This window comes from Tachysurus vachellii, chromosome 6, assembly GCF_030014155.1.
Source record: "Tachysurus vachellii isolate PV-2020 chromosome 6, HZAU_Pvac_v1, whole genome shotgun sequence".
NCBI lineage: Eukaryota > Metazoa > Chordata > Actinopteri > Siluriformes > Bagridae > Tachysurus > Tachysurus vachellii.
Window position 1 is genome coordinate 22802015 of NC_083465.1, and position 15641 is coordinate 22817655.

The 15641-nt window shown below is 38.0% G+C and overlaps 1 protein-coding gene across 2 annotated transcripts in view; it reads left to right on the top strand.

The window, feature by feature from the left end:
* rgs12b (regulator of G protein signaling 12b) overlaps positions 1 to 15641 on the top strand; it is a 69121-nt gene that overhangs the window by 44774 nt on the left and 8706 nt on the right. For both annotated transcript variants that reach the window (XM_060872913.1, XM_060872914.1), the window contains exons 6-15: positions 6783 to 6952; positions 7320 to 7412; positions 7670 to 7813; positions 9835 to 10014; positions 11110 to 11254; positions 11436 to 11530; positions 12158 to 12352; positions 12640 to 12713; positions 12927 to 13053; positions 15098 to 15194. In XM_060872913.1, the coding sequence (XP_060728896.1) occupies positions 6783 to 6952; positions 7320 to 7412; positions 7670 to 7813; positions 9835 to 10014; positions 11110 to 11254; positions 11436 to 11530; positions 12158 to 12352; positions 12640 to 12713; positions 12927 to 13053; positions 15098 to 15194 (1320 nt within the window). The remainder of the gene's footprint in view (positions 1 to 6782; positions 6953 to 7319; positions 7413 to 7669; positions 7814 to 9834; positions 10015 to 11109; positions 11255 to 11435; positions 11531 to 12157; positions 12353 to 12639; positions 12714 to 12926; positions 13054 to 15097; positions 15195 to 15641) is intronic.

Below are 15641 nucleotides of genomic sequence, written 5' to 3' on the forward strand. Positions count from 1 at the left end.
TGGAACACATCCCTTTACTTTGGGACACATCCCTGTGCTTTGGAACACATCCCTTTACTTTGGGACACATCCCTGGGCTTTGGGACACATTCTCATAATTTGGGACACATTCTCATAATTTGGGACACATCCTTGGGCTTTGGGACACATCCTTAGACTTTGGGACACATCCTTGGGCTTTGGGGCACATCCTTCGGCTTTGGGACACATCCTTGGGCTTTGGGACACATCCTCGTACTTTGGGACACATCCTTGGGCTTTGGAACACATCCTCATACTTTGGGACACATCCTTGGGCTTTGGGACACATCCTTAGGCTTTGGGACACATCCTTGGGCTTTGGGAGACCTCAGTGGGCTTTGTGGCACACCCTTGGACTTTGAAACATATCTTTGGGCTTTGTGGCACACCCTTGGGCTTTGGAACACATCCCTGGGCTTTGGGACACATCCTTGGGCTTTGGGACACATCATTGGGCTTTGGGACACTTCATTGGGCTTTTGGACACATCCTTATGCTTTGAGACACATCCACATACCCACATCTAGTTTTTAGTAATTTGTGGATAGCTCAGTTTTTGGAGTTGGAGGTGAATGGAGTTTAGAAAATAGCTAGCTAGAGACTATAGCAGTTTCTCTATTTTCTTCACACTTGTTAGAGATTAAAAAAAAAAAAAAAAAAAAAAAATGAGTTTTATTCCTGTTACACCACAGTGATGTCATCCTTTAGACAAAAACCTGTTATATTTAATGTTATGAAACAAACAAGTTTCTGTTATCACTCACAGCAGCTAACAGCAACCCTCGCATTCTTTTAGGGTTAATAAGACAGAAAAAGTAGATTGTTGCAGAGAAACAACAAAACTTGTGCACCTCTGTCTTAAAGACTTTCCCACAGTGGAGATTTTTTTTCTCTAAATGTTAAATAATTTGCCCAAGAAGCGTAAATGAATACTAAGCCTTTGCTGAATAGTTAAAATAAATTTTCATAAAAACTACTCAGAGTACTAATTACTATTTATTTCTTTAAACTTGGTAAACAGTATTAACTTGCTATTAATCTAGTCGCGCAAACCAAACTGTCGGGCACGGTTTATATACGAGTCACAGAACAACACTCTTAAACATATACATAAATAAATAAAACATCACACAAATAGAGTTTGTTAGTCTTCTTACAATAGTGTGTTTTTTTTGTTTGTTTTTTTTTTTTTTTGCGCGATTAGATGCTGAAGTCTTGTAAGCCGAAATCACAGCAGATCACAGACAGTATTTACGCTGCATCAGCACGTTATCACCTTTCCTCCATCTATAGGTGAACAACATCTCCAGGTGTGGCCATGGACACTCATCCTCCGCAATTCATCATTGTTGCCGTCTTGAATCTTTACGTATCCCAAACCTTCAGTCAATAACCTGTTGTACGATCACGGTCAGCTCATGTAAATCCGTGGCGGCGAGAGTTTTGTTTTTTGGTTCAAATACCAGTATTTTTATTGGTCCGTTAAGATAAGATATTTTTACTGGCTAACGAAATGCCGGTCAGTGGTTGAAATATTAATTCAAATTGTAGGTGTACTCTGTAATGAGTAAATTGTGATTTTAAAAATAACAAAGTAAATGACTTAGCTTAATTTCTACTTAAGTACAAGTAAAATTACAGACTTAAAAATCCACCACTGGCACACATACTTTTCTATAAAGCTCATTACCATATCTGGTCATTATTAAAATAGCAACATTAATGGAAGATTATTACACATTAAATGACAACAGATTCTGAATGTCAGCACCACTTCAACCAACATACACCAGCGTGGAGCATTTTCAATATATCCGTTGTACGGATGATTCAGGTATTTTACTTAGCATGAAATTACTTCCTGGCTACGCCACTGAATTTAGCCTTTAATAGGAATTAGCTAATGATGATGAAACTCTGTAGAGGTCAGTATATGACTGCGGTTCTAACTTAATCGCATGTTAATTGCTTGTAAATCCTTCTAAAGATGTATGATTACTTTGCGGTGTGTGTGTGTGGTTAGAAGGCTATATTAGCTTCCTCATTAACATTGCAGGCTCATGTTGCCACCGTCATCAATGTTTCCCTCTTCAACCTGCATTCAATTATTCATCCCACGACTCGGCAGGGCTTTGTGCTGGACTTACTGTATTTCGTGCCTGTGTGTGTAGCGTGGCTGTGAATGCATGTTCAGCTTGTTATGTGGAATGTGGAATAGATGTGTAAATGGTTAACGTGGGTTTGATGGCCAGTGGTCCTGCACTCCATGGGAGCGTGTGTGATGGTAGGGAGGCATGGATGTAAAGGCCTGGCGTCCTGCTGGGATGAAGTACCTTGTTAAGTGGCACCATACAGGCTCGTACCAGCTCTACCCAGGTAAGAGACAGAGTTCCAACAACAACAGTTCAGAGAAAGATGCAGTCTTATTTCTCAGTGAATATTACATGTATCAGCAGTGCTATACCTCTGTAACACTCACCAACTCCAGTGTTGCTTATGGCAACAAGTTGCTAATTGGATGTTCAAATGGATGTTTTGTAATACTGTCATTTTCATATTGTTGCTATTGTTTCGCTGTTTCAGTGTAATTCACTGTACTGTGATAAATAACTTAACACACATCATGTATAATGGAAACACTGAAAAAATACACTCATCTGATCGGTCATGTTGTGTATGATTCATATGCTATCAGTTATACAAAAGACATATTTTATACAACTGAGTGTTAAGGGCCTTGCTCAGGGGCCCAGAAGTGGCAGCTTGGTGGTCCTGGGATTCAAGCTCACAACCTTCCAATCAGTAGTCCAACACCTTAACCACAATTTGCATAGTCAAGAAACACACACACATCTTCAGCTTTCTGTACTTAGCAATCATCAGGATCGACTTTGATTGATGTTCATTATTTAAGAATATTTTTTTGCTGCATGAAAAACCCTCACATTTATATCAGCTCATTATGTTATATTTGTGACATAACATATCATGAACACTCATGACACACTCTGACCTCTTAATAACAACAAAATATTTGGAATCATAAAACAAAAAAGTGAAATATTCTTGAACAAAATGTAATGGACTGAACAAAAGTCTATAGTCTTCTGCCTATTTATTTATTTATTTATTTATTTATTTATTTATCTATTTATTTATTTATTTATTTTAACTAGCATATAATGGAGGTTAAAAAAAATTCAGATGCTATAGTTTGACAAGTAAAAAAAAAAAATAAAATTCCCATCTTGGTATAAAAAAAAGACGTTTTGGATGTAAATGCTTACCATAAAATGAAACACAATCACTTCAAATCATTACCAGAAGGTTTGCAACCCCTGCTAACCAAAAGTATGAAAATGCTGGTTGCCTAGATGGGTAGGGATTGTGGTGTGTGAGTGCGTGTGTGTGTGTGTGTGTGTGTGTGTGTGTGTGTGTCTGTGTGTGGAAACTAGAGGTAATCTCCAATCCAGTCAGTCTCAGCTCTGAGCAAAAAGTTATCCATGTTGTTTCTTGTTTTTGACATTGTATAAGAGAAGAAAGGCCAAAGGGAGAGACTTGCTGATTAGTTCAAGTCATATTAAAGTACATGTGCTTCTGGGTGCTGCTATAAATATATTTTGCTTCCTGAATAGTTCTTTATAATTGCTGGCACTGGTAAACACCAGTAGCTCTGGAATGATGATAATGAGCAAAATTGTGTAAAATGTGTTCTGTGATCTGCGGTAGACAGAGATTAACTTGCCTTACAAAGAAAATCCACTCCAAAAAAAAAAAATACACATTTTAACCCGATGCTCTCGGGTTAGAATTGAGATATTTAGCGGTTCTTTGGCATGGATGCAACAGGAGCAGGAGCTCGAAGGCTCAGATGTACACACTGCTTGTTTCCTCAAATCAATTTTGCAATGCCAGGCTTTTGAACAGGACGAATCAGACCTGCTATGCAGCTAAAGAGAAACAGTACGTTAATTACTGGCTGGTGAAATTCTCTATGTATGAATGTTCAGCACATCGCCTGGTAGGAGCTTTCTGTTACCAATCCACTGTTTAGATAAACTTTGGATACATGGACTTAATGTTAAATCTTACTGAGAGATATATACAAGTTCATCAGGATCCAAAGTACAAGTTCTCCAAAAGGACAGATGACAGAAATATACACGATAAAGTATGCACACCCTTTGGGATCATCAGCATTTATGTATAAAATCTGATTTGATCTTCAACTTACCGAAACCAAAAAATACAATATTTTTAACACAAATTATCACATTGTTCTGGTACTGTACATATTAAAACTGTCATTCAAATATTCACAATATATGTTGGGCAAAAAAAGTATGTGAAAAGCTAATTGAGTTTGTAAATTAGCAAAGCTGGGGTTGAGTTCAGTCTTTTTCCCCGAGCCCATAAAATGGAATTTGTGTGTTTTTGTTGTTTCCTTGTTCAGCATTGAATTCCCTTGTCCTGTCCCACTCCACTGTGGTGGTTAATATGACGTTCATATGAAATTAGACACTTGGTGGTTAATGAATTTATAGTTTTTCATAAGTATTTCCATTTTTCCTCATGCCTTCTAGGATCAATATTTTCATAGAGAAGTTCCAAAAAAACAAAAAGGGTTCAGTTTTTCCCAACAAATGTTTATCTTTAAAGTAAATGGTGATATCAAACCCATTTCTGGTCTATCAGATGTCCCAAGTGCTTGTTCATAAGCGCCGGCGCTTGTTCATACAGCGTCGGCGATTTGACGGCGATCTTTATCCACTCAAATTTTAGAGGGATTGAGCACATTGTGTATTTGTCTAAAAGTGTCCTGACCCATTTTATATCAGACTTGCAGCACTAAAACATTGCCTTTTGGTAAAAAGTTGATTTCCATTGTGCTGGCAGAACAGACCATCGGTGTACTGGTAAAAAGGCTTAAAGAGACGAGATTGGATACGTTTCGTTTTTTTTTTTTTTTTTTTAAGTTTGATATTCATCTGTTCACTGTTAGACATATTGTTAGTAAACAGAGACGATGTAATACTCTGGCTACTCTCCATAGAACTGACTGTCCAACCAAGATGACTCAAAGGAAGAACCGCAGTGAGGTCAGCGAGGTAAAAAAAAAAAAAAAACATAAAGTGACAGTTAAAGTCCTGAAGAAATCATTGGAACCGGTTAACATTTCTATTCATGAGTCTGCTATACAGAAAACATTACACAGGCGTGGTGTCCATGGCAGGACACTAAGAAGAAAGCCACTGCTCTCCAAAACAACATCGCTGCATACCTGAAGTTTGCCAGACACCACCTTGACACGCTAGTCGGAAAATGTGTTGTGGACGAATGCGACTAAGGTTGAATTGTTTTGGGTTGATTCTGCGTGTTGTCATGGTATGTTGGTATGTCATGGCATGTTGGTATGTGGTGCCCTTTAAACATCATCCCAGTGATTAAGTACGGTGGAGAGAGCATCATGATCTGAGGCTCCTTTGCTGCTTCAGGACCTGGAAAACTTGCCAACATTGAGAAAAATTAATTCATTAATTCATTGAGAAAAATTAAGATATCCTTCAGGATAATTGCAGGGTGAAGGCAAGTAAAAGTTGTGTGGTGCAGCAGGACAATAGTCCTAAATAAAGTAAATCTTTTAGAGAATGGCTTAAAAAAAAAAAAAAAGCAGTCATAACCTAGTCATAACCTAACACAACAGAGATGCTGTAAACTGACCTCAAGAAAAACAGTTCACAACAGATATTCTAAGAATATCTGACAGATAACTCTGTCATATTGACAGAGTTAAAGCAGTGAAGCAGATCTGTGAGGAAGATTGTCCAAAAATCCTCTTGAACGAGGAATCCACAGCTCGAGGAAACGCTTGGTTGAGGTTATTGTTGTTGTGACAGGTTCGAACTGCCATTAAATCAGCGTTAACTTACTGTTTCTGCAACACTGTGAATGTTCGTAGGACGCTGTGTCGTGTGTTGTTAGCTTAAGCACATTGTGTTTGTTCATACTTGTGACTTTGATGAAGATGAGATGATATTATATGACCAATTAACACAGAAGACCAATTCATTCCAAAGGGTTCACAGTTTAGCTTGTTTGCTATTTGGAGGAACCGTATCATGATGAGATTTTTTTTTATTTGACTCATTTTACTTATAATAATGATAGCAACAATATTGGACTGAGTATTACTTGAAGCTCTCTGTGCCTGATGATGTACATCAGAAGATTAAAAGGTGTATATGATCTGGATTATTACAGCAGGAAATTATAATGCGAGTTTTTTTCCCCAGTGTTTTTGATATGAGGCTGTTGAAGTCTTAAGTATGTTGGAATAGTTCATTTAACAAATGTCTTCAGACAAACATTACAAACATTACAAAGCAATCCTCATCTTGAAGTTCAGATTATTTACATATACAAATGACCTTCTACCTGCCTGGTACACTGTTGTCCAAACAAGCTTTATATTGTTTCCTTTAATTTGAATATTAGGATATGATTAGCTTGTGTATTTAATGACATAATATGTGGTTGTACAGCACCGATCTTTTATCTGTCAGCTCACACAAAGTAACTAACAAAGTTTTGTTGGAATTCAAAAAAGTTCATTGCCACTTGGACCACTAGTTCCTGGAAGCATCTGTAATAGCTTGAAAAGTGCTAAATAAAAATGTTTTTAGAAGTAAATGCTTAAGATACAGCTGTTATTAACATGCATCAGTGACAGTTACTGTGTGTGTGTGTGTGTGTGTGCACAGAGCTGAACAGTGCAGATCTAAAGGGCTGTGGCAGTGACAACAGCCTGAACAGCAATGCCAGTCTACCCAGTGTGCAGTGCCACAGACGGCACCCAGAGCGGCGCGTTGCAGCATGGGCCGTCTGCTTCGAGCGTCTGCTGCAGGACCCTGTCGGCATCCGTTACTTCTCAGTACGTCACAGTTTAAACAAAAATCAAATACATTTATCTCTCAATCTAAAATTACAGTCTTGAAGATTTTTTAACATCAGGGAACGGATGCCAGGTTTCTAATTTTAAACGCAGTCATGCTCTATGTATAGGGAGTAAAATAACAATTTCACATAGCTTCAAAAGAGATTCAAGTAATAAACAAGTATTGAGAATACTAGCTCTGAGAGTCAGAAGTCATGACAGATAATTGGGGAATTTTTGTTTAAATATAACTCTCCCTGCTCTAAACATGCCATTAGTGCTCGCCTAAAGACGAACGCAGCTGGCCTAATGTCTCTCTGCTGGCTGCATGATTAAAGGGAGTGTTGTTTTTCTGACTCTGCAGGAGTTTCTGAAGAAGGAGTTCAGTGAGGAGAATATCCTGTTCTGGCAAGCATGTGAAATTTTCAGCCATGTTCCAGAAACGGACAAGAAGCAGGTACGCAGCTTTCCAGTTTTCCTCCACCTGAAGCAAAGCTAAACACCGCAGCCCTTCATTCCTGCTGCTGTAAAACTCCCACACAAAGCACTCAACTGTGGCTTAATTCACTGACAGAACATTCTGCAGATAACAAGCTCCAGCTCCATTCATGTACAATAATGTTGTTTTTCCTCTTTCCGGTATTATTAATGCTAAGTAAATCCCCCTGCAAATGATTATCAGCTTTTAATAACGCCATAACCTTTGAACTTTAGTTATCCCAGAAGGCGAGAGAGATCTACAACAGCTTCCTGTCCAGTAAGGCCACCACACCAGTCAATATCGACAGTCAGGCGCAGCTGGCCGACGACATCCTCAATGCTCCACGGCCTGACATGTTCAAGGAGCAGCAGCTGCAAGTACGAATCCACACACACACACACACACACTCACACATATACACACACACATCGTGCACGACTTACGCCAAATAAATATCTGGACCAATGGGATGTCTGGAACAGAGCTCTCAATATAAATGAGATGTAATTAGAGCTCATTAAATATTGATTTAGTCCGTGGTTGTGTCAGCTTTAGTCCAAAAACTTCCACAGCAAGGTTTTGTCAATTCATTTTGTTGATTGCTACAAAACTACAGCAACAAGCTGTATTTCAGTCCAAACTCCCAATCAAAGGTTACATTTACATGCTTGTTTTAATACTCAAAAATCCACACAAAGCTCATGTTTTTATATATATTTTCATATATTTACACATATATTTTCATATATTTTATATAGTTTATACTTTTTATTTATCTACCTCCTTTTGGTTTTATTTTTATCCTTAATTCCATTCCTTTTTCCTTCCTTGAATACCGGACAGATGTAAAAAGCATTTCACTGCATGTCGTACTCTGTATGTTTGTGTATGTGACAAATAAAATTTGATTTGATTTGATGTTCATGTTATCATAAAACTGTTAGAAAAGCTCTTTTTTATATTGTTTATTATAGTGCAGGGATCTTAAAATAAAATAATCAATGGCACGGTGGTCTGATGCAAACTGTACCTGTTCCAGCCTGGGAGTTTACTATATATATATTTTTTTTTTTTCAAAACAGCACATTTCTAAGCATTTAATTCATTTACACCAGAGCACTTTTACAGTTTTACTTGTAAATAATGACACATCATTCTTTTTAACTCTAATGTTGAAGGACATCAGGGTAGCAAATAGTTCCTGATATTCCTCACTGTCCTTAATATTAAAAAAAGATCTTAATATTAATCATACACAAAAAATGCAGTTCATCATGTTACAGAGAAACTCTAAAGCCCTTTGTCCTGTGAAGGGAAACATGAAGTTATAGGTTAAACATTACACCATACACACATTTATTTATTTATTTATTTATTTATTTATTTTCAAATATTTTAAAATTTAAAAATTAAATTTTTATTTATAAATGTATTTATCAATTCTCAAATATTTTTTATTATTTTTTAATTAAATGTTTATTAATTTATGTGATTGGTTACAATGCAAATGGCAGAATATTAAAAGAAAAATTCATATAATCCTTTGAGAAACACTCAAATTTGCGACTCAGCAGCACTGTGTAAGATAGAAGTATGAATATAATGCAAACATCGTAGTGTTCATGGCTTTAGCAGGTGTGTAGTGATTTGAATGGGGCTGCCCCTGCATTGGTGTGAAAACCCTGAGTGCGGTTTCAGCACAACTGTTAACCTCTTAGTCTGTGCAGATATATCTACACAATTAGAAATCTATAACTTACCTATTAGTTTCACAATAGTTGCTGAATAATGTGTTATAATGAATAAGGGACGAATGAGCAGGACTTATGTGTTTGGGATTAAAGGGAGCAGTTGTGGTGTTGACAGCAGTCTTGTGTAAGAGACGTGTGTTAGCATTATGAAAGCCACATATGGAGATACAGCCTGCTGCTTTTCTTCTTGTGGTTAGAGGAAGACGGTCCCTCTGACCCTGCTATCACGAGGTCATGTAAATGGTCTTCCATGTGCCAGAGCCCTGTAGCCTATACACCGAGCACATGATGGAACGGAGAAAGGCTTCTGTAAGCCCAGGGGTGAGACCCCGGCATGCAGCACTGCAAACTTAATCACGATTCACTGCTGTCGTCGCCTCACTGAGATTCTGCTCTGAATGTGAGATCTGTTCTGTCCTAAAAAAGGAGCCTCTTATCACTGTGCAGAATACGTGCATTCAGAGACAGAGTGTCGGCCATCACCGTCTCTGTGCTGAGGTCTCATATTCAGATCAGGACGCAATTAAGGAATTAGATAAAGACTCAAACAGCAAAATTAAAAGCCTTCAGCTGTTAGGTTCATTGTCTTAGGTATGTCACTTTTACCTATTCTGACTGTCTCTATCTTTCTGTTTGTAAATCTGCAGATCTTTAATCTGATGAAGTTTGACAGTTACACACGCTTCCTGAAGTCCTTCCTGTATCAGGAGTGTATGTTGGCTGAGGTGGAGGGCCGTCCTCTACCAGACCCACACCACATCCCCAGCAGTCCCACGTCCAAACATAGCACCGGCTCAGAGCGCTCCAACCTCTCCACACCTAAGAAGGTACACACACACACACAAACAGTCTTGCTGTCCTTGTGAGGACCATGCAGCTAATTAATGCAGTGATTAGTCTCCAGAAAAACAAACATTAAGGCTTTTTTTTTTTGTTTTAGACGTTAAAATATTTTTCTCCAACATCATGTTTGGTTTACATTTATTAAAAGTGTATTGGGTTTCAACACTTTGTAACAGTCAGACTTTAAGCTGCCACAGGAAAATCTTTATGATGAAAAGCATTATGCGGTTTTTCAGTAACAGGCTGAATGTTTTTCTGTCTTATCAACCACATGAGAAAGTGAGAGACTGACAATTTATAGCTAGTTATATCATTAAAATGATCACATGCTTTATAGATGTTCCACAATTATCTTAAAAATGTAAGGGTTGATAAAAAAACACTAAGGGATGTGCTGTTATTTGAAAATAATCCATCAGGGTGGTACCAGTAACTAGGTTTCCTGTCTGGCTGAAACACTCCACTGCACATTGTTGACTGTTTTCTTGTAACAGTACGTGTTGTGTTTTATTACTTGCATATAAACCGTCATGAAAGACACTAGATCTCCGGTAAGTCCAGATTAGTCCAAAAGAGACTATGAATCCCACTAAACCCTAGTGTTTATGTAAAGAGTGCAGGGTATTTTTTGTTTTTTGTCTATATGGTGTTGTGTGTTCAAAGTACACATTCACAAATGGAGGTTCATCAGAAGCTGTTTTGCAAATCACAACAATAAAACCCCAACTTACCACAGCATGCAAAATATAAAACATTTCATGTTTCAGTGCCACATCACACGTATTGCTTTCTCTCTACGCTAACATGAGGATTTCGGAAATGACCCGATGAGTCGAATCAGATGTGTTGAAAGAATCATGGAAATGAGAGCCACTGTTATCAGTTTGATCAAATCAGGAACTGGTGTAGAGTGTTGGCCTGAGAAGACTTTCTCCATCTCTGCCTTACATCTCATCGTTTCAGAGCTGACAGTGTGTTTATATATAAAAAAAAAAAACATGCCTGGGAAGTGAATCTCACCCAGTTATCACAGGCTCTGAATTGTGAGTTGTGATTAAAATGATGAATTGTGTTTGCAGGAGGAGAAGAAGAGCAAATCGGTGAAGGTGCTCAACGAGGAGGGTAAAGATGAACACGGTGATAAAAAGAAAGGAAGTTTATTTCCCTGGCCCAGGAACCGAAGTTTTGGGAAAGGACACAAAAAGAAGGATCTTGGAGATTATAGTGAGTTTAAACTGATGAACATTGTATTTCCATTGTGTTCTTTAGACATTTTGATTTATTGTGTGTTCATTTTCTGCTAGTCAGCGTGATTTTGATAGAATTTTGACTGACCCCATACGAGTTAGAAATGTGCATGAATGAATGCGCGTGTGTGATTAGTGTGTCCTTGTTGTTGCCTTAGGCTTTTCAGGCAATGATGGGCGCAGAGAGTCACAGGGTTCTTTATCTTCTGGTGCGAGTCTGGAGCTCGGCACTTCGGCCCCGGGCAAGAATGAGGTGAGGAACCATTAGCTGAAATTCTAACTACACATCCACCTTCCGGCAAATAAACCGCGTTACCCTTGTGTAGTGTACGCTTTGAAGTTACAAACTCCTTTAACCGTAAACTGTAACTCATTGGTCAACAAAGCATTAAAATTCTGCTGCCAGGACTCTCTGAAAGTGTATCATGTGGAAAAATGATCACCATCTGTCCACATGATATCTCTGCAGTTAGTGTTTTTATTATGATGGTGCGATGAGATCTTGTGACTGTAAAGGTTATAGTTTATGTTTGTGAGATTTTTATTCTTATGAAAGTACCTATCAGGATAGAAACGTTTCATCATGAAATAAAAGTGATCAGACCAGAAGTTCGTATTGATTTGCAGTGACTCGTCTCTCTAAGTTGGCTTAAACTATGCCGGGGAAAATAATAATTATTATGCCCCAAGAGCATAACAGAGTGATCCTTTTTTCCTTTAATGTGTCGCTCATCTGTGTGTCATTTACCGAAATCCAGTGTTGAGGCAGGCTACTTTTGTAGTATTTAGAAATCCACTGAAAGCTTAAAGATTTTTTTCTAACATGCGGTGGAGCTAACTCTGTTGATCCTGTGTCTCTTTCTTCCTGTCTGTCTCCTAGGGAGAGGTGTCACGTAACTCAATGTCGTTATCGGAGCGTGCTGTGCGTTACTGTAACATTAACCTGCCGGACGGGTCCTGTTGCTCAGTACCTATAAGACCCGGCGTGTCCATCCGTGAGGTTTTGCTGGGCCTGTGTGAGAAACTCTGCATCAACCTGGCAGCTGTGGACCTTTTCCTGGTGGGAGGAGAGAAGGTAACTCCTGAATACAGGCTATTATTATGTTAGATAGTAATGCAAATTAAAGCATTCAAATGTTCAGTGCTTACTGCACTGCTGGTAGACAGGCCTCTAAAATTTTGTCTAATTAATAGAGAGAACATAGCTAGTTACGCATATTTACTTCTGCAAATGAATAATTTCTTTGTTTTGTATTAAACTGTAGATGTTGCGAGTGTCTGGTTGTGTTTGTGTGATTGTGAGTGATATCCAATCCTCTCCTGTTGTGTTGTATAATAATGGTGTGTATTGTATGTGTCAAGCCTTTAGTATTAGACCAGGACTGCATGACGCTGTGTTCCAGAGACCTGCGACTAGAAAAACGTACATTATTCAGGTACAAACAGCACATCTGCTTCACCTGTCTACTCAACCATTTAGTCATGCATTCAACAGTTTTATGTACATCCTACGCGTTCATTTTATTATCTATTTATTAGTTTAGCAACGTAAAAATGCATGGTTTAATTTTTGGAAAGTTTGGTCTATGTCATATTTGTCTGGTTACTCATGCGTAGTAAATAATCAGGGTATTTCCCTGCTCTCTCAGGCTAGATCTGGTGCCTATAAACCGCTCTGTAGGGCTGAAAGCTAAACCCACCAAGCCTGTGACTGAGGTGCTGAGGCCAGTCGTGGCTAAATATGGCCTGCACTTAGGAGACCTGGTAGCCAGGATTGTAAGTATCACATTCACTGATCTGCTCTGAGCACAGACGTAAACATCTCGACTTGAGTGGTTCAGAATGTTTCTTCTTGTTTGTTTAATATAACCATGACACACAAATGCTTTTCTTTAGTGTGTATGGCAGAACTATTGTTTTAACAAAGTCTAGATTAGCAAGGTCACGATCCTCTAATTGGATATTTAAAAACATGTTGGCAAACTTTTTGTCCTCACAAATAATCAATATTCTTTTGCAAATCTGTTTAGCTACTAGCTGTAGAGTGCTGCAACAGAAACAGTTTGACGCTGTCCTTAAACCAACAAGAGTTTGAATCCTATACGGGGTGTAGTGGGACTTTTGGCATGCTTTCTCTTCCCTGTCAATCATGGTGAAACTAGCCAGTCCTGAGCATCTATGAGCACCTGTATGTGGACGAGGGAAGATGACACTTTCTACTTTGCCACAGTGTAGTGGGTCACAGTAGGAGAAGCATTTTGAAAAGATGCAGTTGGATGGTTTCATGTCTCATGGAGGAAATGTGTTAACTTTCACCCTCTGAAGTTAATACATGTGTTATATAAGTGGTTAAGGCACTGGGTTGTTGACCGGGGAATCGGGGTTCAAGCCCCAGCACTGCCAAGCTGCCACTGTTGGGCCCTTGAGCAAGGCCCTCAACCCTCCCTGCTCCAGGGGCGCTGTATCATAGCTGCCCCTGCACTCTGACTCCAACCTCCTCATTTGGGGTATGTGAAGAAAAGAATTCCGTTGTGCTGTAATGTATATGTGGCGATAATAAAGGCTTCTTCTAAAAAAAAATATGAGGGAGAGCTGGTTGATGAGTAAGTAATTGTCAGGTGACCAAATCGGGGAGAAAATTGAATTTTTATTATTTTTTAAATGTATTTATTTGTTACATTTATATAGCTAGATATTTGTCTTCAATTCCCTTCGTCTGGTTTTTCAGCTATCCATTCATTGCACTAGATTGAGTAAAATCTACTGGCTAAAACTAGTGCAAGAGAGAAAATGCACTCCAGAAAAATGACAAGTGAATCAGATTTATCTAGTATTAAATATCTGATTATTACCTCTTTCTAGACAGATGTAATCTTGAGCTAGTCGTGTTCTTTTTGGCAGATCTAATGTTAAACATTTATTTATAGAAGGAAGTAAAATGATCTGCCAATGGAGAAAGATCTTTTAAAGCTGGAAATTAGTAGAAGAATCTAATCATTTTTACTTGAATATTTTTTTTGATTTGCTTTATTATAATCCAATAATAAGAAATTTTAGATCAATTGAGGGAATCAGTCAAAAGACTACAGTTGCAGAGCTTGGTATAGAAAACACCTCATGTAGGCTCAACATGCCCCTATCTTTAGTGGGATTTTTATGAACTTGTTTAATGTGAATTTTATTAATTGAAAGAGTTAAAAAAAAAAGACTAAATATTGCAATTTTTTTTGTATCAGCTGAGATAATGAAGTGATAGAAACAGATGAAAATAAAATACAATCACTAAATGATATCAGAGAGTGTGATAAAATTTCCACGTGATTGCTGATACCTTCCAGAATATTCACTTAAGAGTAGCGTTTACTGGACATTTGGGACATTTATATGCTAACCTACTGCTTAATATATAAAATTTAATATTAATAATAGTCCTATATTATATGGATCATTTTAGAAATGTCAGTAGTATAGAGATAATGGTTTTATTATTGTGTGAATCTTGTTTTACCTTCTGTCCAGTTAACACTGTAGTGAGTCTGTCTTCTGTCCATAATCACTTTGTCCATAACACATTTTACACACCGATTGTACCTGCTTCCAACATCACCTGTGTTCTCAGATGTGCTGAAGGACATTACCATGTGGTGATTAATCCAGACAGGAGGATGAACATTTTGCCAGGGAACATTTCAATGTTTGAATGACATGCTTTTGTAAAAAACACAGTGTCCTGGCATTTTTGTGTTGAGCCAGTGTGGCTCGTGCTGGTTAATAACCTTTGTGTGTGTGTGTGTGTGTGTGTGTGTGTGTGTGTGTACAGAGTGGGGAGAAGGAGCCACTTGATCTGGGCCTGCCCATTTCCAACCTGGATGGACTCAGAGTGGTGCTGGATGTAGCTGAACATGGTGCAGCAAAAGGCAAGACACATCATCCAAGGAAACTTCAATTTCTAAATTTCGCTAAAAATCGAACATGACCAATAATGATTGTTTTCAAAATAAAAAAAATACAGTATGTATATAATCAATATATCAGCTAATCAACAATGGGGACATGTGATGTGACAAAGAGTTCCAAAGTTGATTTACCGTACAAGGCCCTGTGAATGAACTGTTACTATAGAAACGGGAACGTATTAGAATGAGCACATTAATATCAACCTGTGACTGGAACTGTTGTTACAGCTCCTGTTAAAAAATTAATATACCCCCTTTGACCAGTCACATTTACAAGTTCAGCAGTGCTCTGGTCCAATTATATAAAGAGATAATTTTCTAACCATGAAAAGACTGTTGTTTGTAAGTATATTGGACGATTTTAAAATAAAACTTAGGTTGGTTTTGTTATTAAATTCTGAAATGTGT